This window comes from Colletotrichum acutatum (genome assembly GCF_030867785.1).
Source record: "Colletotrichum acutatum strain CBS 112980 chromosome Unknown BDZ83scaffold_51, whole genome shotgun sequence".
Classification (NCBI taxonomy): domain Eukaryota; kingdom Fungi; phylum Ascomycota; class Sordariomycetes; order Glomerellales; family Glomerellaceae; genus Colletotrichum; species Colletotrichum acutatum.
This window is the reverse complement of record NW_026849045.1, coordinates 258,233-283,092: the sequence shown is the minus strand read 5'-3', so window position 1 is coordinate 283,092 and position 24,860 is coordinate 258,233. Positions and strand designations below refer to the sequence as shown.

General features: G+C 51.8%; 8 protein-coding genes across 8 annotated transcripts; 3 read left to right on the top strand and 5 right to left on the bottom strand.

Moving 5' to 3' along the window:
* Positions 1-214: 214 nt before the first annotated feature.
* On the top strand, positions 215-1,012 carry BDZ83DRAFT_578498 (RlpA-like double-psi beta-barrel-protein domain-containing protein-containing protein; the record flags this gene model as incomplete). Its single annotated transcript, XM_060505128.1, has 1 exon — positions 215-1,012. The coding sequence occupies one exon, from the start codon at positions 215-217 to the stop codon at positions 1,010-1,012; it is 798 nt and encodes a 265-aa protein (XP_060364593.1).
* Positions 1,013-1,841: 829 nt separating this feature from the next.
* Positions 1,842-3,059, bottom strand: BDZ83DRAFT_560197 (uncharacterized protein; the record flags this gene model as incomplete). The annotated part of the gene is made up of 3 exons (XM_060503554.1): positions 1,842-2,756; positions 2,832-2,886; positions 2,968-3,059. Coding segments are annotated over 3 exons (1,062 nt in total), but the record flags the coding sequence as incomplete, so codon positions are not given.
* Positions 3,060-3,884: 825 nt separating this feature from the next.
* On the bottom strand, positions 3,885-4,796 carry BDZ83DRAFT_622958 (uncharacterized protein). Its single transcript, XM_060508351.1, has one exon. The coding sequence runs from the start codon at positions 4,151-4,153 to the stop codon at positions 3,959-3,961; it is 195 nt and encodes a 64-aa protein (XP_060364591.1). The 5' UTR covers positions 4,154-4,796; the 3' UTR covers positions 3,885-3,958.
* Positions 4,797-6,493: 1,697 nt separating this feature from the next.
* BDZ83DRAFT_351527 (alpha/beta hydrolase fold-domain-containing protein) lies at positions 6,494-8,033 on the bottom strand. Its single transcript, XM_060502533.1, has one exon. It carries the CDS (start codon positions 7,871-7,873, stop codon positions 6,881-6,883), a length of 993 nt encoding a protein of 330 aa, XP_060364590.1. The 5' UTR covers positions 7,874-8,033; the 3' UTR covers positions 6,494-6,880.
* Positions 8,034-13,453: 5,420 nt separating this feature from the next.
* BDZ83DRAFT_578572 (uncharacterized protein) lies at positions 13,454-14,768 on the top strand (the record flags this gene model as incomplete). Its single annotated transcript, XM_060505141.1, has 2 exons — positions 13,454-13,524; positions 13,580-14,768. 2 exons carry the CDS (start codon positions 13,454-13,456, stop codon positions 14,766-14,768), a joined length of 1,260 nt encoding a protein of 419 aa, XP_060364589.1.
* A 795-nt stretch (positions 14,769-15,563) lies between these two features.
* BDZ83DRAFT_672181 (hydrophobic surface binding protein A-domain-containing protein) lies at positions 15,564-16,315 on the bottom strand (the record flags this gene model as incomplete). Its single annotated transcript, XM_060511129.1, has 1 exon — positions 15,564-16,315. A coding segment is annotated over exon 1 (558 nt), but the record flags the coding sequence as incomplete, so codon positions are not given.
* A 745-nt stretch (positions 16,316-17,060) lies between these two features.
* BDZ83DRAFT_351498 (heterokaryon incompatibility protein-domain-containing protein) lies at positions 17,061-19,511 on the bottom strand. Its single transcript, XM_060502532.1, has 2 exons — positions 18,724-19,511; positions 17,061-18,628 (listed from the first exon to the last, which is right to left on the bottom strand). The coding sequence occupies exons 1-2, from the start codon at positions 19,253-19,255 to the stop codon at positions 17,211-17,213; spliced, it is 1,950 nt and encodes a 649-aa protein (XP_060364587.1). The 5' UTR covers positions 19,256-19,511; the 3' UTR covers positions 17,061-17,210.
* A 194-nt stretch (positions 19,512-19,705) lies between these two features.
* BDZ83DRAFT_622948 (P-loop containing nucleoside triphosphate hydrolase protein) lies at positions 19,706-22,503 on the top strand. The gene is made up of 6 exons (XM_060508350.1): positions 19,706-20,936; positions 20,999-21,194; positions 21,250-21,405; positions 21,464-21,529; positions 21,592-21,789; positions 21,857-22,503. Exons 1-6 carry the CDS (start codon positions 19,932-19,934, stop codon positions 22,204-22,206), a joined length of 1,971 nt encoding a protein of 656 aa, XP_060364586.1. The 5' UTR covers positions 19,706-19,931; the 3' UTR covers positions 22,207-22,503.
* The last annotated feature ends 2,357 nt before the right edge of the window (positions 22,504-24,860 follow it).

Sequence of the window (24,860 nt, the reverse complement as noted above, 5' to 3'; positions counted from 1 at the left end):
CTGTTTTTCCCTGCCATTGTTATCTATCGCTTGCATCTCTCTCTGGCGCATACGAGACAGCTTCACCTCCCCCCGGCAACAACTACCAAAACACCGCAATTGCAACGTCTTTGATCACGAACAATGCCCTCGAACCGGCTTTGACGACTGAAACAGCACCAAAAAACAACGCCTGCGGCATTGAAACACTTAGCGACAGTCGCTCACACGTACAATGGCCGACGAGGAACAAGGCATCCAGCGCCCGGCGCAAACCTACCAGACCCCCGACTGGGAGACTCCCACGGCCAACAAGCGTCGCTCGTTCTTTGATCGCTTCGCTCCAGCGACGACTGGCCACCAACGCGACAATGGCACCACTGCTGCTCCCACGGCGACGAATGAAGGCGGCTTCGCAAAAGAAGATACCCAACGCTCCGATGATCACGCCCATCTAACCGCTCCTGCCACCGGCGCGGCGGCCACTACCGGCGCAACGGCAGCACCGAAGGCCCGTCCCTCCTTAGCAGCTCGCTTCGATGCTCTGCTCCCGCCACATAAGACCTACTTCGGCATTTCCCGAAAGCGATTCCTTCTGTTCATCGTGTTGCCGCTCGCGGTCTTGTTCCTGCTCATCCTTCCTCTGGCCCTCGGCCTCGGTCTCTCCAAGCGCGGCGGAGGAAAGCAAGACCTGCCCCTTCCGAACAACCAAGACGTTCACACTGGTGACCTCACATACTATGCTCCTGGGCTGGGCGCCTGCGGAAAGACGAGCAGCGACAGCGACATGATTGTTTCGGTGTCACACTACCTGTGGGATAATGTGCAGAGCGGCGGCAATCCGAACAATAATCCGCTTTGCGGCAAGAAGATCCGGGTCCGGCGTGATGGCGAGGGATCGGTGGATGTCACCGTTGTGGATCGATGCACCGGTTGCGCGCCGACTGATCTCGATTTGAGCCCCGCGGTCTTCGACAAATTGGCCAATAGGGACGAAGGTAGAGTCACCGGCACATGGAGCTGGTTGGACTGAGCAGGCCTGGATGAATGCCTGAACCGCAAGCTGGATGGGAGTACTGCGTAAGGAACATCCCGCCGGCAGGGAACTTGACGAGACATGCGAATAGTACGACTACGAGCCGAAGACGGAAAGATGTTGCGCGATGTTTGGAATTGCTTCGATACCCCTGTTGTTTTGTACTTCATGCCTGTCCTAGATACCATTGCCCATTGAGGCACGCGAATACGAATACTTCTTACAAACTTGACAACTCCCTGGCGCAGCCCAGCGAATCGGCGGACATCGTTCCATCTATTGATCATCCCCAACTGCGACACCAACGACTGCACAACGATCCGGGTCATGGTATGTAATCGAGAATAATCAATATCATTGAGCACAGATGCTCGGCCACCATGAGTGCCGGCCCTCCTAGCACGTCAATATTTACAATGTAACGCCGTGAAAGCAGTCCCAGGGTATTCCCAAACAATGAACCCAACATAGACGCCATTAAGCCAATCCCGAACCATCGCCTATCCCGCAGAGAAATCATCTACGGTGAGTTCTCACTTGGTCGACTCGCTGCACCCTGACTCCTATCTCGGTCCCCCCAGGCAAGCAGACCATGTCCCACAGTAGAGCCTGTCGCTCCTGACCTACGCATACAGCGACTCCGACGCTGGTATTCCCAATCAATCAAGCCGTGGTCGGTATCCAAGGGCGACAGCTGGGGCGCTGGACTTGATCCCATACTACTCTCCCCGCCACCAACGCTATACTCTACCACTATAGACACCCTCTTCACGCTCTTCTCTTCCCCGACAGCTGAGCTCTCAGGCTCGTCGTCATCGTGCTCCTCCAAAATGTGCCGCCTACTTGCCGACGACCTCAAAACGCGGGCCGGCTTCTGGAGCTCAAGGTCGCTGGCGCTGAGCCAGGTCCCAAACTCCTCAAAGGTATGTCTCCTCGAGTTCGGCACCCCCGCAGGCGCAGGCCCCCGGTGTGTGCTGTGAACGGTAACACCTGAGGACATGTTCGCATCCTGCTTCGTCCGGTGACCCGTTGCCTGATTAGACGGCGTCGGAAGCACGCCCGCCGTCTTAAGGTTTCGCAGCCAGGGGAACCACTCCCTTAGCAGCGGCCAGACAAGCGGCAGGTTCGATACGTAGACGGCGACGCTTGCCTCGCGGATGTACCACAGCATGTACGTAGGGCTGTACGGGTCGGACAGGTTGAAGATCTTGGTCAGCAGCGCCGCGACGATGACGCAGATGCCGAGACTGAAGACAAATAAGAGAACGACCTTTTGCTTCCAGGGCACCTTCATACGAAAGACGAGCGGAAGGGGAATCATGAGCATCAGCATGTCGGAAGAGATGTTGAACCAGCCCTGGAGGATGGCGTAGTTCTCATACGTCGTGCATTGCGGGTCGGGTGGCGGCATAGCCCAGTAGCCGCTGAAGGGACGGCAGGCGGCGAACATTGTTACCTGCGTCGCGGTCCATCCGAGAGCGACGTACATTGCTAGCCAGCGCACGAGGCGCTGGGCGGCGAGGTTAAGGGTAAGGCGGGTGTAGAGGATCAGCACGCAGGCTTTAAGCACGTAGATGAGGTTCAGCATGGCCTGCTCTGAAACGAGGACAATCTTGGAGCCGTGGATGCGGTCTTCGATCTCGGCTTGGGTGAAGGTGCCTTCTAGTTCTGGAGGGTAGAGGTTCGAGCCGCCTCCGTCGGTGATGATGTTGAGGAGGGCTACCAGGACAGTGAAGAGAACCTGCCACGCGATAAGTGGTCAGTTTTTGGTTGTTTGTCTGATAGTCATGAGAAGCATGTAGACGATTGAACATACCGCTGCGAGAATCTGGAGATAGTCGTCGGCTTCGAAGTTGGAGACACCGCCCAACCTCTTTGCTCTTCCATACCTATCAAGTAAATATGTCAGCTTGGCTCCTTTCCGACTGTTGACAGGGGCCTAGTGAACGAACATTCTGAGGAAGATAAAGGCCATCCCTATTGAGTAGTGTATCCAACTCTGACGCTCGAGACTGGCGCCGAAGCTCTCGTTGCCGGTAACCATTGTGATGTATGACTGCCTTCGCTATGCCCTCGTCGCCAAAGATGTAATCGCGCCGACGATTGCGGGTAAGAGTTCTTGGTCACGATCTCTCAACGGTCTATGGCATTGTTCTTCCCAAACCAACTTCGATGCCGTAAAAGTGATTCAGAAGTTATCGTGCCAAGGACATGGGTGATGGCGAAGGTCTGAATGTACTTCCACGACAAGATTGATATGGGATATGCCACAACGATATGGGCTTCCCAACGAACTCACTAACGACACCAAAAAAACTTCAAACAAAGTCCGAACGGGAATACTGTGTGACGCGGACTTTGAAGGTATTCCAGCGCCCGCCCGCTACGAAACTGGCTCCAAGTGCATTCAACAAAGCCGATGGGCTGATATCTGACAGTTTAAAGGCTACAATGGCGCGGTTTGAGAATCGACAAGCCTCCCCGCGTGGCTGGCTATCAAGAGAACAAGCAGGGCCGGACAGTTCTATGGTTCAATCTTTTTTGACCTTGAAGAGCGAAGCGTTTAGAAGACTCGAAGAGCTAGACTCAGTTCGAGCTCGCTGCAGCTCACTGGTGCGCCCCGGCCGACTGGGTTCGCCGACTCGGGGAGGCTTGAGTCTTGCTGAGGTGCTGTGGTGCTTCGACAGCAGCAATGACGATAAAGAGTTTACGATTTACGAAAAGCCTACATAACATCTAGCCACATCTAGCTTGGCGAGAGCTGGAGGCGGCGTTGGCGTGAGAATCGCCGGATGCGGCCATATTCGCGTAGATGACACGTTCCTCACCAATCATGAAGGGAAGACAGGCACGAAGAAGCGTAAACCATCATTGATTCTTCACTCGGTTGACTAACTAAAGCTGACTTCCGAGCTGCGCTAAGTAGACTAGTCCTTCTTGCTTCTACAGCTTGACGAGCCATGACTGTGCTCTTCTTTGTGGTGAGCTCGAGGGGAGACGTCGTCCCCGATGGAATGGTCGATCTAGACTTTGAGGCGCGATGTGGTTCGTATCGGTGACCACGCCCGCCACCGCGAATGCTGGCTGGCTGGATATTGACAGCATTGCTGGGCGAGGAATTTTGTAATCAGTAATCATCGACTGTAGAGAAAGTTACCCTGCCAGCCTGCTTGTGGCCTGCCCCTGTCCGGATCCAGACCTCTGGAACGCAGGGTTGCTTATCAGACCGGCACTCTTCCGCGCCAACGGGACCCAAAGAATCGATTGATCTAGGTGTTGGGGTAGTACAGAGACTAGCTCAGTTCACTGCCGGCGAAGCATTCTCTCTTCCTTCGGAATCCAGATTGCCTAGGTAATCTTGTCCACGTCGCCGAGCCGGTGGGATTGATGATGGGATCTGATAATACCATGGGAAAAACGATTCCAATTCTTCGGGATGCCCAATTCTCCCGAAATGGTATGTTCTGTTTGGCTAGTAGATTTCATAGTGTCGATCGAATCGGGTCTAAGGTCATCGATGAGGGCCATTTGGGACCACAATGAACACAAATTATCATGTTTCTCTTGGACAATTACACCATGCCTACCGGTTCTTATTTAGCCCCCGAGATAACAGAACTGTTCATTATTGAACTTACGACGCAGAACCGAGTGGTTCGTTCGTAGGTTCGTTCGTGCCAGCGACTGTGACTTGCTCCGGTCCCCTCCCTTCGGATCCCGGCCCAGAACCCTGGTCCGCCAGATAGTCGATCTGAGAGAGAGCGGATGAGAGCATTTTGAATTTTACCTTTGACGCCTCACATATCGAGACAATGGGTCTCCACTTCTTAAGACGTCTATGTCTTGGTCCGGCATGTCCTCGGCGACGACGCCGACTCCCCGTCGTAGTCGGCCGCCGGATACCTCCTCGACCGGCCCCTTCCAGCCAATCAGATTTATGCGGAACATTCTAAACCCCGTCTATCTTTTGAAGATCATTTCCCATCCGCTTGGATGTGAAGAAAACTTTCTTTCCGTATGCAGTGTGTGAGTTCGACTCGTTATCGCAACGGGGAGCTCGCACTCGTGGATGAAGAAAGGGAACGAGCTTAGATCAAACTGCCAAAGGGCGTCTGGTCGTATCATGTCTGCCAGGCGTCAATGAATGGCATCGAGCTGTTCCAATGACTCTCCAACTCCAATGCTTTGGACCGATGCCGGATAGTAGATGCCGTTGTGTAAGCAACGGCATTGGACTTGATCCCCTTGGCTTTCTGATGCCAAGCAGGTATTCAGGCGCAGTCACACCGTGTCGATTCAGTCACTCCCGCCCACTTTGCTCATTTGATGTTCACTCAGCCTTGGGCCTTGAATCTAACGTCTGGAGTCCCTCTGGAAGCCTCCGATCATGTCCTATTATCGGAGTACATCACAGCAACTTCAGGACGCACTGGTCCATGGGCAGAACGTGAGTGGTTCGAGACGAGCTTGCGCCGTGGGCGGGCAACAAATCTATTTTCACGATGTTCAATGATTCAATGGTACCACGGTCATGACTTTCGGGGTTGAATCTTGACCCGTTTCTCCACCAAGTTGATACGGGGTTCGGGCGCACCCACGGAATATGTACGTCTCAAACATCCATCTTACCAAGCCAGGCACCAAATGAGGAACACGGATCGATCACCGTGATCGACGCAGATCGCACGACGGGCTGTGCCGTCTGGACTAATGACGGGAGCCCGTGGCCCCGGATGGCCAAGGCGCGGAACGCGTCTCGAAGTGTCTTCCTAGTCAAGGCTTACATTTTCTCCCCTCTTCTCAGTTCAGTGGAGTGGTCGTCGTTTCTCTTTCCCTTGCAGTCTGCACATCGTGTTTCTATGACTTTCCTCTCATCTTTTCCTCTCCCTGTTGTTGACCTCGTCCCCGCACTGACGGCAGCCGCGCAATCATGGTCTACCATGTCAAACCCCTGAAACGGAGGCACACACCTTTTGACGGGCTCGCCGGCATCTTCCCAGATGCAAGTGAATGTGTTGAACATCAATTTTCTCTTGTCTCTTTTCCTGCCTCATGTTTTCCCTTTTCCCGCTCCCTCCCTGTGGAGAATTTTCTGCCTGGCTGTTCGAATATCTGCTCTTGTCAATTCGGTTCCGTCATCCGAGTTTGGCGTGCGGTGGCCTGGAGACCTGTCGACAGTGACACTTTGACCTAGCCATGGTTGTTTGGCGCTTAGACGACAGAGTCAGGTTTACCTACCGCACTGGTACCGTTGAAGGGGGAGGGCTCTCGAGAGGATCTGTTCGCCAGCCAGCCGCGCACCGCTGGTGACTAAGGCGAGTTTGACGTGGACCGGCGGCGGCTGCGCTCGTATGTTTTGTTTTATTTGGGACACTGCAGATGTCGTTTTTCTGAATCTGTTCATCTGACGTTGACGTGCAGCGCCTTGGCGAGCCGCTAGACGATGAAGGGGTAATTAAGTGAGATATCTGACCGCTTGCAGCACGATTTCCGTATCCGAAATAAGGTCAGACTGTTTCAGTGGCCATCAGATAGGTGGCTGAGTCGAGTTCATTGTGAAGTTGTAGCTGCGTTTCTGCAAGCTCTTTCAGCTTTCTTGATAACGGGCTCTTGTTATCCGTTTCACCAGCGAAGCAAGCATTCGCAGATGGTGTTCTTTCTCTGCCTCCTTGAAGTCAACCGGTGGTCCGGATGGGATAAGGAGTTTCCCCTGGATTGAGCGGTTTGCAGACAGGAGGCGGCTCAAGTTTGGGACGACACGCAGTCAAGAGGCTTGGCAACCGATGGGTGAACAACGAGCATACTGACCTCATGCAATTCTTCCTTTATGGTTATCCTACCTGATCGTGACCTAGTATCAAACATCTAGTGCGCGCCAAATATTCTCCTGGCCCATCCCATTCTCGTCTCGAGAGCAGCCTTGGCGACATCTGATCCTACAGCAAGACCCAGCAAGTCGAACCCGTGAAATCCACCACTCCAGACATGCAGATCCGCCTGCACACCGCTATCCCATAGCTTCGTAGCATACGCCACGTTCTCATCCCTGAACGGCTCCGCAGTCCCGACGTCGATGTACGCCGGCGGCAGTCCGGAGAGGTCCGTTGCCCTGCCCGGCGCGACATAGGGACTCACATCCGCGCCCTCCACGCCTGCCTTCTCACCCAAGACGCAGCCCCATGCAGCGTTGTTATCCAGCGCGTCAAAGCATTTGTCGTCCCTGAACTGCTTCTTGGACATGCCCGTGTCCCTGTCATCGAGCATGGGATATACGAGCAGCTGCGCGCAGAGCTTCGGCCCGCTCGTGTCTCTCGCCCTCAGTGCCGCTCCAGCCGCGAGACCGCCGCCCGCCGAGACGCCTGCGATCATGAGGCGCGCGGGGTCGATGCCCAGCTCCTGCGCGTGCTCGCTCGTCCAGAGGAGACCCGCGTAGCAGTCGTCCTGCGGCGCGGGTGCCGGGTGCTCTGGTGCCAGGCGGTACTCTATGCTGACGACAACGGCGTCAAAGTCCTTTGCCATGCGCGCGAACGGCTGAATACCAAGAAAGGCGTCGCCGAGTACCATGCCGCCGCCGTGATAGAATACGATGCCGGGATGTTGGCCGCTTGCCGTCTTTGGGTTCCGGGACTGTAAGATGACTATGGGGATCTCTCCGTCGGGCCCGGCAATTTTGCGGTCCTCTACTACTAGGTCTTCGTCATTTCGTATCGCTGCTTGCATAGGTGCCATTGCGGTCGCTCGTAGTTGTCGCCCGTGGACTATGCCATCCCTTGCTCGCGGGTAAGCCGTCATGCGGTCCAAGGCCGGGACCAGTTGGGCGTCGTATGGCGGCCTGGGGAATAGGTTTTCTGACGACATTTTGCCTGATGTGTTTTGAATTTTCTGTCCAGAAAAGAAAGTTGGTCCGAGTCGTGTTTGGTCACTGTACAATCTTGATGGCCGATATGGGCGCCACTGAACGTATCGTATTTTGAACTTGTTGATCTTGGAGTCAATGAGATGTGATCTTATCTCCGCCGAAAAGCGTCTGGAATGCTGGGGTCAAATTCCTGCCGAGGCTCGCGACTTCGCGTGGAATCCTTTGTAGATATTATTTCGCTTCTTCAGGGCAACAAGCGCCGGCATGCTATAGCCGGGCGCTTAGTCCGACTTTGTCTAGAGTCCCCAAGGAAAATGGTCACATCAACTGCACTATCCTTCGACAACGGGCCAACGTAGAATGAAAACTTGGCACAATAGGGTTATGAGTTCGTCCGCAAGATTGACGAGAATGGCAGTCTACTGCTACCCCGCAGCAGTTATCAGAGGCTTGTTGTGACCCTTGTGGGCGATCTGGTGCCACGGCCTACATGTAGTACCACGCCAGCGGACTTAGTAGCCGAGCTAAAGAACCAAAGAGTCGAAGATAGCCTCGGGTGGCTTTTCATTCGTGTTTGGCATCGAGACATCGTCAATAGCCAGTAGTCACTGATCTTCCCCGCTCGTGTTGGGGAAGGGCTCGCTTTCGGGGATCTGGACACGGAGTGTAATATCTGTCTCAGCCCGAGGCCCCGTCTCCCAACGAGTGAATGATACCGAGGCCCCGGGAAGAATTTAAACATAGTTGTGTAGGCGGATTTATATCAAAATCTTCGGCACAGAGTCGCCACAATGCAGTACCTATCACTTCTAGATGTCACAATTAAGGATGCACGCATCATCGTTCAACAGAAGCCAGCAATATACCATGCTGTGAGATTGAAGAGATGATTTTGAGATTAGTCTCGATTGCGACCTGGGAATGAACAAATGTGAAGTCCTTTGTGAAAGCACCATCTTGAAGCACTGGTCGTAGAAGCAAGCCTGCTCAGCTTCCAGAAACCTTCGTACTCATCCTGAAGCCAAGATGCGGGGACAGCGTTTGCAGCCATCTTTGTGTCAACTGTGTGAGTAAGCACCAGCAAGGAAGCACTCATGCTGCATTGCTCGGCAATCGTATTCCTTTAGGTGATGTGGCCTTGTAAGCCCCATCTGACGTGAGATTTCGTGCAAATGGAACATCCGATGCATTTTCAGCCCTGTGACTGATATTCGGAAGGAGCTGTAAAATGTTGCGCAGCTTGAGAAAAAATGCCCAGGAAATGGAGTATCGTCCGGCAGTCCGGGGTTATGGCAGTTTCGATGATTATTCTGGCTGCGTAGAGTAGCACCGAGTGGTTCTGTACGCCCAGGCTTGGCCAAAGTCTGCCTGGACCACCTCAGTTCGGTCTGGTACTTGCGGTATCTCAAGTTCAGGTTCACAACTAGTCCGTAAATATGAGCTCGAACTGCTGGCAGTGACATCAGCCGCGCAAAATCGCCTCTTCGTTCTCATCCATTGCAGTGGGATATCCTTTTCGCTTTGTTGACTTTTGCCTCCATCAATCTTATTCGCGATCGCGGCCCTTTAGGGAGAAGTTGGACCGAGTGTCCGAACATGACCAACATCCATGGTGAAGCGAAGAACATGAGACGATGACAAGTGAGCGCAAAGCAAGAAGCCGGGCCGAGAATGGCCCAAGTTCTAGACCATCTGGAACTTCTGGGAAATCGAGACGTGAAAAGTCAATTTCTTGCACCTTGGTCTTGATGGCTCAGTTCCCCTGATGTGGTGCCAGGTAAGATCATGCGAATGTCTGTGAGTAGGTTTTTGGAGGACGGTTGGAGGCGAATCCGTTCGTTAAGTAAACTCATAGTAGAACTTTTTAAGGTTTGCTGTCAGGCACCGCAATGCCTCAGCCTCCCGAAGGCGGCATAAACGGGATAGACCAGAAGACCTAGGTAGGCCACGGTGGCGTTATGATCACACCTATCTGATTGATTGAAGATTGGAGGTCGAGCAAAGTACCTTTCTCATCTGGAGAGGACTAACTAATGTTGGATTACCAAGACGCCTTTCATTTGGTGAAACGAACTAACCTTTGTTCAAAGGCAAGTTCGTGTGTTGACCAATCGGCTTACGTCACCGCTCAAAGTTTCCTTTGAGGCTACATGAGGTCTCCAGCTGGAATCAACATGCTTTGTCGAGAAGAGCGACACTCAAGCGATTCGAAATTACTTGGCAATCAGAAGGTGCGCCAGAGAATTCTTCTAGTAAAGTGCATTCAGGTCTAGGTTTGCCGCACTCTCGTCAAAGAACAGTTGACGTCTAGCAAACCTACCGGCTGTCAGTGCAGACCGGACGTTGCGATTTTGCAATGTCCGCTCACAGAGACCGTGCCAATTCGAAATGAGTAGACTTCCATCATGGAGGCTATCAACTCGGACCTTACACCCGTTTTTGATCATCACAATCTTGACTTCATTCTGGCAGATAAAACTGAGCTGTTCATTGAGAGGCGAGGTATTCGCCACTATCTAGCCATTGCAAGCTGCATTCGAGAGGACAAGGCTGGACGACCGTCATACCTATATGATGAGGCTTCTGTGTGTCATCGAATCAATTTCGTCTAGATACGGCTCATGCTATGCATCCTAGTAACGACGAGCGCCGCATTGCTTCAACGCCATTACCATAGAAAGGAACGCAATTGAAGGGGAACGCCAAACTGCGCTGCCCGATTGAGAGTCAATATTCGTCCAACGTTTAGTGCGACATGATGTACGGATTTCCCATTTTGCAAGAGCCCGCGTGTGCTCACCGGTGATACCTCTTTCAGCTGTGAGATTCTGTCGGTGACCGAAGCCCAAGCCCCGTCAGCAATTCGGGAATCCCAATCCTTTATATTCTTCTGAAGGATCGCGGCTGAATGAGATGGCATGCATCGCCCCAAGCACTCGAAGGACAAGGGCATCATCAAGCTTAAATTACTCCCGTCAGCACTAATAGAGTATATGTTTGTATAAATAGCAGCCAATATAGGTGGGGTGATAGGAAGCATATGCTGTTCTTAATGTAGAAACGCATGCGGGGTGTCAAATACAAGGCCATTCGGCCAATAGGAGAGCGTGCCGCTTATTGCATGCCTTCGATGCCCACATGTCACCCTACACTACCCATTTGAGCCGCTTCAGACAAACATCGATCGAGGAGAGACTCATGATCTCAAATATGTGGGCTTTAGGACCCGGGGAAGTCCTGGCCAAGGCGGTATTAGATGACTAGTTGACATCAGCCCTCCTGTAGGGCCACAGGGCTCAACTCCACTTTCAGTGATGATAGCGGCGTCAGGGCCCGATCTCGATACTGGCACCATGGTTTTGTACAAGTAGACATATCGGGTTCAATGCCATGCAATGTCGAGGACTGAAGGCTTGGTACGCATCATGGAATGCTTAGAAATGGCAATGTAGCTTCCATACTCGCATGCCGTGTTTTGCCATCTGAACCTAGATAAGCATCAACAAATATTCTGAAGTAAGAGAGTCGCGACGATCAATGGCTTCAAGTCGTGGTCTGTTGACTGAATCTCCCTGACGACCTTCTTCCGGGACCCTCTGCCGACTCTCTGCCATGAATGGGGGTTGCATGGAGTGACTATGCAGCTTGAAGCCTACACGTGTACGAGACGGTTTACGTTGAGGGTGGTCGGTAGACTTTTCCCATGCAATCCCGGAATCCAAGAGACGAACCCCGTATCCGTATCCGTTGTGATTGGCAGCAGACCAGCTGACCGGCCACAGGCACACACAATCCGAGCCTTGCGATCCTACTACCAGCTTACTGTTTTCGGACGATGACTTCGACTCGCGATTCAGTTGTGGTGTGTTGCGGCTGGTACGTGGGATGCAGCGTCGGTAAATCGGCCTTACGGTCCATGTACGCCTCACTCAAAATACCATGTGCCGGCTGCTTACCGGCTTCCTACCGGCCCTCCTCCCAGTCACTTTTTCACGCTGTGGATGTTTCATTGGGTGCCATATCCCCCATTTCGATTAAAGACGATAGTGCAAGGAGACCGGGTACGTCGGACGGTCATCTCATCTTCCACATGCTGTCACGGAGCTGCCTCAGAACGTCAAAACCCTTTGACCGTCTGGGGCGTGATAGGTCGCATCCCATGGGAAGTGGCTCAATTGAGGGGGTATGCTCGTCGTCTTTTCAACCCACCGCCCAAAGTTCAAGATCGGACTACGGGAAAAATCATAGCGGGTGTAGTGGGAAAAAGGGACGGTGCATGTATCCGCGCGGGTGTGTGGCGGGCAGACCCTGTCACTGAAACCCCTTCTCTAACTCTATCAACTTACACACAGATCCGAGTGACGCACGCCACGAAGAGGATCTTGACACGGCTATGTTCTGTTTCCGGGATGACCAGACAGTAAGCCTCCTTGAAAGGACCGCACACGACCTTCCAGGGAAATCAAGTCGTCAATGTTCCCAGCCGACTTTTCCGACCGGGACCTGGGTTGCATCAAATCCTTGCCCCGTTTAAGCCTCCGCCCCTCCTCTTCAACAGGCGGTTGTCAACCTCATATCTCGAGGTGGTGTACGGTGACAAGACTGTCTTTTTCTGTCAATCTGCTAGCGTTCTTTTGCTTCTTGATTCCTTTTCGAGATCGGCCATCAAGGCATCTGACATACTCTCCCACGATACCACATGCTGGCATGGCTTAAAACTAATTCTCATCGCATCTGAGAGAACCCTTGAGTGGCATACGAGGCCCTCATTCATCTCACGCACCAACATGTTGCTCCTTAAAGCCGCTACGATAGCGGCAGCAGCTGCAGCAGCAGGTCTTCAACTTGGGCCTCTGCAGCTAGTTCAATTGGAAGCGAGGCAGCTTGCCGATGCAACTTCTTTCATCGCGGAGCTACCAACTGGACAGCAACAAGCTGATCCAACATCAACGACACCAACATCAACAACAGCGGCCGTTGCAACAACTCCACCTCCTCCACCCCCTCCGCCGCCGCCTCCCCCGCCAACCTCAACATCCACAACGTCGTCTACTACGCCGCCTCCGCCTCCACCTCCACCGCCAACGACGACGTCTGTATCGATATCGAATCCGCCGCCGACAACCGTAATAACTTCTTCGTCTGTGGCACCTCCTCCCCCACCGCCGCCACCAACAACATCAACGACATCGCAAGCTCCGTCTACCACGGCAGCTCCACCAGTATTTTCTCCACCCCCAGCACCGACAACGACAAGCCAAATAAGGACAACGACATCGATGCCGATCGCTCTCCCGGCTAGCACGACTGGCGCTGCAGTACAGCAGCCTCCTCCGCAAGGAGCAGGGTCAACCCAGCCTCCAACCGAGAGACTCGTTGATCCCGCTCAAGGTGCTTTCATCGGCGGCGATCCCACGACTAACATCGATGTTCCGGTCACTTTCCTCTTCCTGCTGCTCTTCGCGGCTGGTGCGTACACGCACATTAGGATCTACCGAGCCAATGCCAAACGCGGTCACAAGTTTTTGCTATCGGATCTCATGTTCGACTTCTGCATGGTCAGAACTGTCACTTGTATTATGAGAATTGTCTGGGCTTTTGAGAAGGGCCGAGTAGTAATCCTCGTCGCACTAATCGTCCAATTCGGAGGGTAGGTCCTTCATCGAATTTCCACACTCAAAGTACTATTGCTGATTTCATTACAGAGCTGTCGTGGTGATGGTGGTCAATATCTTCTTTGCTCAAAGAATTGTTCGGTCAATCCATCCTCACTTTGGATGGCACCCCGCCTTCCGGGTCTTCATCCTTTTCTTCCTCTTCTCGGTCCCGGCCGTGGTTGTCTCGAACAGTACGTCAATTGGCGTCTCATTCTTCAAGATTGAGGATCAAGACCGCGTCGACACGGCACTTAATGTCCTCAAAGCTGGTGTCTCATGGATCATGCTTCTCGCAGTCCTACCAGTCATCATCGTCATCATCGCAGCAGTAATTCCGGGACCTAGACCCGAGAGATTCGGGCAAGGTGATACTCACCAGAAGATTGCCGTCCTCTTCATTGGCGCCATCTTGCTTATTGGTGGTCACGCGGTGCGTCTCGCGGCGACTCTAATGGCTGAGCCACCCAATACACCAAACAAACTCTTTAGCAAAGAAGTGTTTTACACCACCGGTTTCATGTTGGAGATTTTCGTTGTGGTTTTCTATGCAGTTGCCCGCATTGATCTTTTATTCCACGTCCCCAATGGGTCGAAGGGCCCGGGAGACTACTCCAGGAAGCCGAAGCCTGGTGAAGAAGACTACGAGGCTGCACTCCTCACCAGAGAAGAAATCGAAGATGAGCTGGCCGGACTGGGCCACCCGTATGAAGTCGTCGACTCTTCCGGCCTGGGCAGAGATGGCTCTGGTCGCACCATTGTCGCCTTCAGCACAAGACGTATGAACGGCGAGAAGCCTGTCGTACTACCGCCCAGACCAGAAGCATACAGCCGTGTCAGATCGATCCGTGGGTCTGTCAGGTCCATGCGTGGCTCTATGAGGTCTGCTGGCGGTGGCATCTCTCGGATGATGTCAGTGCGCAGGTCTGCTGCCGCCGCACCGTATTTGAACGAGGTCGAAGTCGGTCAGCCCGAGTTCAGAGACAATCCTTTCCAAACACCACCAGTCAGTCATTATGGTGTAGCACAGCCGCTGTTCATTCAGTCGCGGTTCAGCAGATATACGGACCCAGAAGATGCGAGGACACCTTTGCGACCAGAAAGTCAGGCAACGTCTGGAGAGATTCCACTGAGTCTTGATCGGGAAGGTCTCGGCCCTTACGAGGGACGGCCTCTTGCTCGACGGTCATCAGTACAAAAGTTTACAGCACAGGAGCGGGAGGGGAACCCCTTGAAATAGAGGGCTTATGAGTATGAATCTAGACAGTACATGTAGTGTGAAACCGGAAAAGGATATTAGCGGGATCAGCTCGGTTGCTGGAATGACAGCGGTATGATGAAGTTCCAGTACATATTTGCCAATTATTGTATATAGTAATCCAAGTCAGTGTATGAATCCTTATGCCGTTACGCGCAAGGCAAACCTTTTCGTGAATCTCTACCGGATGGACGGGAGTGTTTAGAGTTACTGATCCTATGAGATGTTTCAAATGTTTCTACTATTGATCTTGCCACATCTTTCCGACATAGCCTATGTGTTGTACTCCAGGGATGCAACGGCCAGTACCACATGTAAGAGTAGAGTCGTAAAAGAGGACATAAGAGTGTTCTACGGACTCGATTGAACAAAAATTTGTCTCTCTGAAGTTCAAGGTATATTAATTTCGAGAGAGATTCTCCAATTTTTCATATGACAGCCGCTTAGCATGTTCGTGACGGACCCTGCCGCAATACATCTCCGCGCCCATGTCCAAACTCCTGCTTGATCGTACACATTCCTATTCTTGCTTTAATGCTTCCTAAGGCCGAGCAATCCCATGAGTCCACCCAGAAGTCCTCCTCCACCACCTGGTCCCGCCGCTGGAGCTTCTGCTGGAGCCTCCGGGGCAGCAGCAGCAGGAGGAGGAGGCGGGGGATTGTCGATAGCAGTCGCTAGTCCAACGGCAGTCCCGTCCGGCATAACGGCTTGACAAACAGTCGTGGCACCGGGAGGGGCGGCCGGTGGACCCGGAGGAGGTGCGGCGGGAAGAGGCGCGACAGAAGTGCCACCAAAGACGCCGATGCCTTGGTCAAGAACGGTGCTGAGAGCCGTCGCGCTTTTTTGCGCATCGCCATTAAGTTCGGGAGGGACCTTGCTAACGAGAGCCTGGGCGAGGGCGACACTAGCAGACTTTTGATCCTGAAGAGCAACAGCCACCAGCGGTGTTGCACCTAGAGAGTCAACCAGAGACTTCTTCGCTACAACATCATTGATGGTGACCTTGACGTTGTTTGTGAGAGCGTCCGTAGCAGCCTTGAGGTTGAGCGCATCCTTTTTGTTGAGAACTTCGGATCCTTGGACCTGGGTCGTGGCGTCCTCGATGGAGCTCTTTACGTTGCCGACGGCGTTCAAGAGCTGGATTCCGCCTCCGAGGGTGACCGTGTTAGTGGCTTTCACGGAGTTATCGAGACCTTGAAGCGCAGAGTTGATGGTGTTCAGAGCTGCTTGAATCGTTGCCAGGTCGCGCTTGTACTTGGCATGTTGTATAGAGACAGGAGCGGCGAGAACTGTGACCGCAGCAAAGGTAAAAGACAACAGAGAACGCAGTAACATCGTGAGCCTGCCGGAAGCTCGTCTCCTGGGACGGAAAGGATTGAAGTTCTGCTTCCTTCAAGATTAAAGAGAGTGTGGTGGGAAGGAGGGAGCAGACAAACGAGGAGGAACTTCAGATCGTTCCAGCTCGGTGGGTTTGGATTATGAGGTGACGGATAGTAGGTGGGCAAGGAATCTGTGAATGAGGTTTGGACACGACTACAACGTCCATATAATGCGGAAGGGAGGGAGGTGATGGCGGGGCCAGGCCCGTCCCAAAGCGACTTGGATGCCGCAGGTCCCGATGTCACCAATGAGCCTAGCCTGAAATTTGGGACTGCCGGCTCTCTCATGAGGCAAAGTTGAGACGGTCTTGACTTTTGGTGTGGGAGCAGCGACATCCACGATGTGAGCGGAGCGTTATTTCCTACAGGCTGTCTCCTATCAACAGGGCCAAGGTTGTAGGAGGTTGTGCAAGATGAAGCCATTGGTATGGCGTTCTGATGGCCGGCGAGCTGCGCGATTTGGTAATGCGAGCCACATACATTTCATATCGGTTCCCTAAAGAAGCAACTTAGTTCGAGTTCTAGTTTCAGGTACCGAAAGTCCAGACGATTCAGACCACTCGAGTTGGATATGCTGGATACGTTATCGCCCTACTCCCACCGGGTCGGTTTTCAAGACGAAATTGCATCCATATCGCCGGCTCAACAATGCAACGACCACTGCTTGGCTGCAGCCCTTGGCGACCTGATAATCTACCAAATGCTCCCACGTTCATGCATTCTTCATGTTGAATTCCGTATGTAATATCAAGTTAGGTACTATAGAACAGTTAGAAACCACGATTTAGACGTGAAGGGATATCGCCGAGTCAAGCATTATCAGCTCGGACTCCCCCATGTCATGTCATCGAATGAGTTTCCCGATTCAATGTTGATACAACCTTGACTCTACCCGGACCGTCTCAACTCTCTCTCGTTTTCGTTTCACAACTCGCACAGGCTTTGTTTCCTTAAACAGGGCATTTATATGGTCTAATTCCGATCCGTGAAATGATCAGCCCATGGCGGGGGAGGGGGGAAGCAGGGCTTAATCGACAGCGGCCCCCTAGACTAAAGTCAAAGTCTCCAACCTGTCATCGTCCAAGCCAGAAAACGGCTTTGGGATTTCGTCATCCTCGAAGTTCAGGATACGAGCAGTTCCGACCACTTCGAACTCCTCGCCTCGTGGTCGGAGAATCAGCTCTTCCATTAACCCGGCCCCGACTACTGGCACGTCACCGGTTTGGACTTGGCCGTCGCACACTGCGAGCATGCCCTGGCCAACCAGGCAGAGACTCAGGCCCTGACAAGCCAGCAAGACGCTAGACGTTGTGTCAATGTCTGTCATATTCTCGTTCATCATTGACCAGCCAATGGACTGTGCATTGGGTCCCTCGCAGCCTCTGTGTGCGCTCCCGCATCGTCCACGCCGAGAACCGGACTTGAGGAGTTTCGTTGTCGACCGTTGTCCTTCGGTAGTGAAACCCATCATGAGTCCTCTGTAGAAGTTTGCCCACCAAGTCTGTGTGATATCCGCCTTGGGTCTGAATTCATCATCGTTTGTCTTTTTGGTTACTAAACTCGCAATGAGAGCAAGCAAGGCTTCAGCCCCACGTCTTCGAGAGGGAAAGAACTCCAGGCTCTCAGCAAAGAGGAACCACCTAGCTACTGCGGGCAGAACTAGGTTTTTGATATCTTCGCCATAGTTTACAGTCGTGGAAAGGTACCGTGCGTTTGGTATACGGGATCCGCTCGTCATCGTCACAGGCGGCAGTCGCCGAGCCCTAATTAATAATTGTTCAGTGTTGCGGCCACTTTGTAAAACTCCAATTGCCAAGACTTCTTCAGCAATAATCGCTGGAGGATTCGAAAGCAAGTCCCACTGATCTTTAAAACCTCCGGGACTGACTTCGCTGAAATCTGGGACCCACGACGGCAGTCCGTTTACTTTGTTTTCGCTAGACCCCATATGCAAAACCCAAAATGAACCCGAATGAAGGCAGAGGGCCAATGCGAGGTCCTCATATACTCTGGTGACGGGTTTCGTGTAATCCGGATTCGGCACACTGATACCGAGTCTTCCGAGAAGGTTATGGAGGGAAAAGCTCTGGTCGCGTTTGTCCATTGCGTTTCTCCTTCTGATCGTCTTTATCAACCGGGTTGCGAGATATGCAGAGGCCAGCTTTGGGATATCCGAGTTTTCGTGCTTCTCTCCAAGTAAGGCTGAACGATAATTCATCTTCATCCCAAAGCTGTCTGCCAGATTGACTAGATCAAACTCGCTTGTTCGGTGCCCAAATTTGCGACCCGCGAGAGTGGTCCAGTGCTTGAGACACGCATTCAAAGATTCCCAAGAAAGGGAAGACTTTCCTAGCGTGATAACCACATGCTCAGATAAGCACAGTTCTTGCAGCGTCCATGTCCTTGTAAACCAAGGGACCTTGGTTAGAAGCTCGATGGCCTTCAAGACATTCCTGCTTGGGACTGCATACGTATAAGTCTAAGCTCTAAGAGCAAACATGTCATGCGTGGCCTTCACGGTTGGTTCCGCAAGGTTGTGCGTAAGAGGTATAACTCACGTCGCGGTGTCGAGCGCTCTGCTTCCGGTGAAGCTCTCAGCAAGAGTCCCACCCATCTGCATCGTCGAAACAAGAGGAGCAGTAAGTTATCGGGGGACTCATCCGTACCAATCCAAACAATTGTGCGCGCGGCGAATCTGTAAACGTCTCCCATTAACGCCACCTGGACGTTTTTCTCCGGAATACTGGACTGGTCGATACAGATTGCATCAATCCAGAGCACACGTTCTCGATTGGGATACCGCAAATGACGCAAAGCCCCTAAACAGTTCTTCGTGACTTCAACGCGGCAACCGTTGCAATGAATCGGGTACTCGCCACGTCTCCCTCCCCAGACGTACGAGAGCGCTTCATATGGTGTTGTCTGCTGCGACGAGCTTCCGAGTCGTACCTCTCTCAACTCGCATTGAATTGGATCATCCAACTCAGTTGACGGACTCAAAATGACTATGCGAATTGACCTCTCGCATTTCAGCGGCGCATAATGTAAAAACGGAAGGCTGTTCGCGGCTACGTTCGGTGAAGACGACATGATGATTGAGATTAAGTTGAATAAAGTCAAAATCCTAATGTCTTGCTAGTTGAGATGCTAGTTCACTGCGGGCTTGGCCCAGGAAAGCTAAAAATTTGAAATGAGGTGAATAAGAGGCAAGACTTTGGAGCTTTGACGTCGATAGGCACCAAGAGTTTCATATCCGTACAATCAACAGGAGCCCAGAAGCTCATGTTGGGTAGCTGAAGCCGACAGTCGCGATCTTCAAAAAACCAAGTTTGTGTAGGCAAGCTTGTGGCTGAGTGCTCAACTGTCTGCCTTGCCACGTCTGACATGCATTCTTTCGCATGACTAGAAGCAAATGGCTGCCTGTGACGAAAACGCACTACTGCAAGCTGTCGCCACATTCACAACATGGCCATTCGTAAGCCAATGAAACTTGAGCAAAAGAGAAACTTCTCTGTTTTCCTCGCCACGGCGATGTTATACGGTGGCTCAGTCCCCGTATCAATGCAGAGTAAACAAGCAGCTGGCGGCATCAATGCCAATTCGCCATCATGGGCGCGTATGTCAGCCTAATCTCGAATGAATCGGAGGGACTCTTAAGAGATCGTTGAGAAAGGGCACGGCTCTCCAGCAGCTTCCTGCACAATTCGTTTTTCAAATGCAGGAACCGACAACACATAACTTTGTTTGAAAATATTTAGAGAATACGATGGCAGAATCCAAGCCTGTAGGTGACGAGCCGCTCCTGAGCACCCTGAAACCCAACAACAAGCTCGAAACCGCAGTTGCGAAACGAAAGTCAGAAACCAGTACAGAGAATATTCCAGAGTCCGACTCCTCCGCCCAACAAGACACAGATGATGACTCTGATGGCGACTCCAAGCTCAGCGCAGACGATGAGCCCATCAGGAAAGCCGTTCAAAACCTTTATGAAGGCAAGAAGGAATGCAACTGCTGCATCAACTGGGTTGAAGAAGAACCAGAGAAGAAGAAAGAGGCTGCGACCGGCACAGTCATCACAGTCCGCCGCAACCGAGATCATGAAAAGGAAAAGTCGCTATCCTTGCATTCCATCTTGGTGCATAGCGAGCAGTTGAAGGACACCTTGCGAGACGTCCTCCATGGCACTAGTTCAGCCATCACTTCTAGAGATTTCGTTCTCGAGAGGCCTTTTGAGAACGTCTTTCACCGATGGGCAGCGATGACAGAAATGTCTAAGAAGTCAGAAGACAAGGAAGAGTTGCAGCATTTCAAGTTGCTTTACGAAATCTTGTCCTCAGAACTGGGCGACTTCTTCGATGAGGTCAACGACCTCCTGTCTAATAGCTTGATCACATATCCTCTTCTCTGGACAATCTTTCCCCGTAGCGAAGTCTGTCTCTCCGCAGACGAATTAGGACAGCCTGTTGCTGTTAAAGCTCGGAATGGTGCATACTCGAAAGAGGGTTACCGGCTCAAATGCGACTTCATCGACACGGATGGCAAGACTTTTGGACTTGCAGGCACATGCTTGGATATACCTTGCTTCAAGAACGCAGCGTCAATCGCAAGCTTACCCGTCAGTCCTCTCAAGTACAACCCAGAGGCAGATGGGATCAAAGAAATTCTGGTTCGTCGAGGACGGCGCTTTGCAGAGCTCTCTGGCTTCCATCACAAGAAGTGCAACGGTCAAGAGTGGTATATTGGGCGCAAAGATGCTTGGCAGCCCAGAAAGGTATACTAGTCACCCGTCCTGATCCCATTTCCTACCTTGTTCAATACTAAGATATTCGGCAGTCAACCGGGCGTATCATTATTGACCCCGAGACATTCGACGACAATAACCCTGCTAAGGCTGTGTTTCTGAGACCCTTGAGCTCAGACCAAAACGACGTGACTTCATTTGCAAGATCTTTCAAATTAGTCAGGGATAGCGAGTTCCTATTGTGTGGAAGTACAGTTCGGGGGTACTCCTTGAAATCGAAGGCTTGGGGTGAGTGTCGCTTATCAAGCGTGCCAAAGAAATCCGAATTGACGAGACTTTGAAGCCAAGTTCACTGTAGATGATGTTGGCGAAATTGAATGGAACGACACCTGCGCATCAAACCTCATCCTCCCCAATGGGTACAAAGATCTCTTGCTATCTCTAGTCGAGGAGCAGATGCTTGCCGAAGATGGCTTTGACGATTTCATCGAGCAGAAGGGTATGAAAGGCTTTTCATCCAGGTGAAGATTGAAGGATGCAAGACTAATTATGACCAGGCCAGGGCTTGGTTCTCCTCCTCAGTGGCGACACAGGTGTTGGCAAGACTCTGACGGCCGAAGTCGGTAAGCTGCCAAAGGCTCTTGTTCTGTTCAATATCACGCGATTCAGCTGACAGTATCTCCAGTGGCCGAAAAGATGCGCGCTCCTTTATACGCAGTCAGCGCTGGCCAACTGGGATTCGATGCCGAAGAGCTGGAGGCCAGGCTGAAGCTAGTTTTAGACATTGCGTCTAAGTGGGATGCCGTACTACTACTTGATGAGGGTGATGTCTTCCTTGAGAAGAGGACGACGTCTGATCTTCACCGCAATAGATTGGTCTCTAGTAAGTTGGTTCAAAACCAACAAGGGACTTTGCAAACACCACACTTTGAGAGCTGACATTGTTTAAGTCTTCCTCCAACTTCTAGAATACTATTCCGGTACTCTGATCATCACCACAAATCGCGCCGCGGTTATTGATGAAGCAATCAAATCGCGCATTCACATCAACATCCGACTTCCAGGGCTGACTGTCGAGGCCCGCAAGAGCCTGTGGGAGAATCTGTTGAAGGAGAACAAGATCCAGCACGGTCTTGTCGAGGCTGACTTCCAGTCATTGGCAGAGGTTGATGTCAATGGAAGAGAGATTAAGAATGCTCTCAAGTCAGGCATACTCATGGCACGTAAAGCAAAGGAGCCTGTATCGATGACTCAGCTACGAGTTGTTCTAGATATTCTCACAGCATCGAAGACCACTTAAATGTACACATAGGTACAGTTAGCCTCAGTCACGACGTAAATCATAAATGTATGCAGGTATGCTGTGAAAGTCCAGACGGAATCACATCCTGAGGGTAATTACTTCATATCAACCAGACTACATCCAAAGCCTCAACTACCCCCTGACACTTGCTTACTTAGGCACTATGCCAACAGCATGATGCATCAGTCACAAGCTATAGGACAATATCAGTAACCACATAGACATGTAAAAGACTGGCTCACGTTTTTGGTTGGTCACGATGAATCTTGATCTACAATACCCTTAATCTTACCATGGTCTTACGAAAGCTTATTACTACTTGTGCAGCATTCAATGAGGTAAACGCAAACATTCGTGTAAGCTATGCGTCCTATTCGTGCATGCTACGTGGAGACGCCAGTGATGGACGATTTTCCTACGTAGGACCCAAGCACTGACATGATGCCCTCCGTAACTCCTTTCCCTCAAATCACTCGGTGCCTATCACTTGATCAGCCTACACTCCCAGCCTGTATTTCGGCATGACTTTGGCCTAGGCCGTTTATGACATCCCCAGTTTGGCTTCCCCAGTCATCTGCACCATCTCCATCGTTAAGCTGAAACATTGCACTATCTGAATCTCTCAAGGCCGATATCTCTTCAACCCCCCAGCTGGCTCTCGCATCGTCATCAAGACCTTGCTCTACGATACTGTATGCGCTCGTACTCTTGTGGTCGACTTCATCTCTCGGCATAACCTAACCGTCGCTCGACTTAACTCTTTCGGCGGCGCATCCTGTCCTGCAACCCCTGTCTCAATAATTTCCGCTTTAAAATCAATATTCCTCGCCACCTGCAGTATCGTCGAAAAGTTGGAAGTAAACGAGGCTCCGAAAGTCAACGTGGACCGCAGTCCCGTCACTACCGCAATCACTGTGGCACCGATAATAAGTCCATATAGTAGCCAGAGCTTTTTGGGCGCGTAGACGTAAACGTAGACGTTACTGCACAAGGCAGAAGTCACTAGAACTTCTGCAGGACTGCTGGGATTGGAAGAATTGTATCTATTGCATGGTCAGTCAGCACTGCAGTACATCAACGTAAGGTAGGAAATAGTGAAGAGTAGTCTTGACCGAAGAGAAGGTATGCTGGCCATGGAATTGGTGGCGTTCTGAAACAACTCTGGCAGGGCTTCCAGAAGCGACGTATGTATTCCCACAGGGTTTTCTTTGGTTGACCCATAGCGTGCAATCAACCCTTCGTAGGTGTCGCCCTTCGCTTTCGGTGTGATACCTTTAGAAGATGATCTTGTGTTCTCAGACTCGTGGAGCTCGGGTGTCTTAGCGAGCACCGTACTTAAGACCAAAGAACGATCTCGACTTTGACCTGACGACCATGCGTCATCGTATCCCGCGCTTGGGTTTCGGGATCCTTTGAGAATGTCTCTATAAGAATTTCATACCGATAGATAAGAATGGAGACGTAAGCCGTTAGCCGATTCCAATTCTTGCATTTAAAATCATCTCATCCTTTGAAATCTCTGTTCATTAGTATGCGGCTGATTGAGGTTAAATTCGAGGCTCGCACGTTTTCCCTATTGACTATGTACTCGAGCGCTTTCATAGCCAGAACTCAACATTTGCAGACAGTCCAAGTTGGCCAAGTTCACAAAAGGTGAACGTAGTGTGATAACAAGTTGTCGTATCACATTCGGAGCTTAAGACAGAAGCAACAGTTACAGTGGCTTTGTAGACACGCCCGCAAGCCATCATGTAAGAACTCAGACGCTTCGTATTGCACTCATACAAAAAGATAATAAGCGGAGTAGGCGAATCGTCACTAGCAGATCACCTTCGGTAACCAAGTAACCTGCTGTCCTGGCCGGACCAGATCTTTCTTCTAGGTGAGACCCCAAAGGGTATGGTCCATTGCCGCCTTCCTCGCAGATACTAAAGTAGCTAAGAGAATAAACCCTCCCAGTCAAAAAGCAGGCAGCATTTGGGCAGTTCGACGGAATATGCTTGACGACCATCTGAATCGCGAGACTATTTTTGCAGATCAAGAGCATTGAATGTTGCGCACTATACCATTCTATCATCTACCGGCTTCACGACGTTCCGGTATGTGGGCGCGCGACTCCTAGTCGAAAGTCTGTTGATCAATATCAACGGGCGTTTAAGCTTAGATGGCGAGATGAAGTGACCGGCCGACCATGCTGGAAATTGCATCGCCCGAGCGCTAACCGCCCCCTACAAGTCCGCAGGGCCCAGTATTACGAGATATCCGGTGGGATTGACTCGCGGCAGGCATTTAAGGTTGCCTCACCTGTAGATTGAAAAAGAGCCCACTCACTGCCGCGCCCCTTTCGAGCACTGCGCAGTCGGGAAAGGCCAAGCTTTCGAGCTCGACGGGACTTTTGCCCACCAACGTCTCAAGTTCATGACAAGCTGTCTATCTCCCCGTGGAAGGACACTCCGGACGACGTCAAGCAATGCTAGCGGAATCGAGTAAATGAAGCCAGTGCAACGCGTAAAGGGAACTGACAAGAACCTCATTCAGGGGCGAGAGCCTTATGGTTATTAATCCTCCGTTCCCTCTCCTTCAATGGTGCAACGCGGCCGCCAGCAGGAGGAGGACCGCTCGTAGTTCAAACTGTAGATCCCCGGGCTGGC

Excerpts from the sequence above, each read along its gene's own strand:
- BDZ83DRAFT_622958 (XM_060508351.1), bottom strand. The coding sequence starts at position 4,153 with ATGATTACTGATTACAAAATTCCTCGCCCAGCAATGCTGTCAATATCC.
- BDZ83DRAFT_351527 (XM_060502533.1), bottom strand. The coding sequence starts at position 7,873 with ATGTCGTCAGAAAACCTATTCCCCAGGCCGCCATACGACGCCCAACTG.
- BDZ83DRAFT_351498 (XM_060502532.1), bottom strand. The coding sequence starts at position 19,255 with ATGTCGTCTTCACCGAACGTAGCCGCGAACAGCCTTCCGTTTTTACAT. Across the intron at positions 18,629-18,723 it reads AGAGCGCTCGACACCGCGAC|TCCCAAGCAGGAATGTCTTG; the intron begins GTGAGTTATACC and ends ATACGTATGCAG.
- BDZ83DRAFT_622948 (XM_060508350.1), top strand. The coding sequence starts at position 19,932 with ATGGCAGAATCCAAGCCTGTAGGTGACGAGCCGCTCCTGAGCACCCTG. Across the intron at positions 20,937-20,998 it reads ATGCTTGGCAGCCCAGAAAG|TCAACCGGGCGTATCATTAT; the intron begins GTATACTAGTCA and ends GATATTCGGCAG. Across the intron at positions 21,790-21,856 it reads CCGCAATAGATTGGTCTCTA|TCTTCCTCCAACTTCTAGAA; the intron begins GTAAGTTGGTTC and ends ACATTGTTTAAG.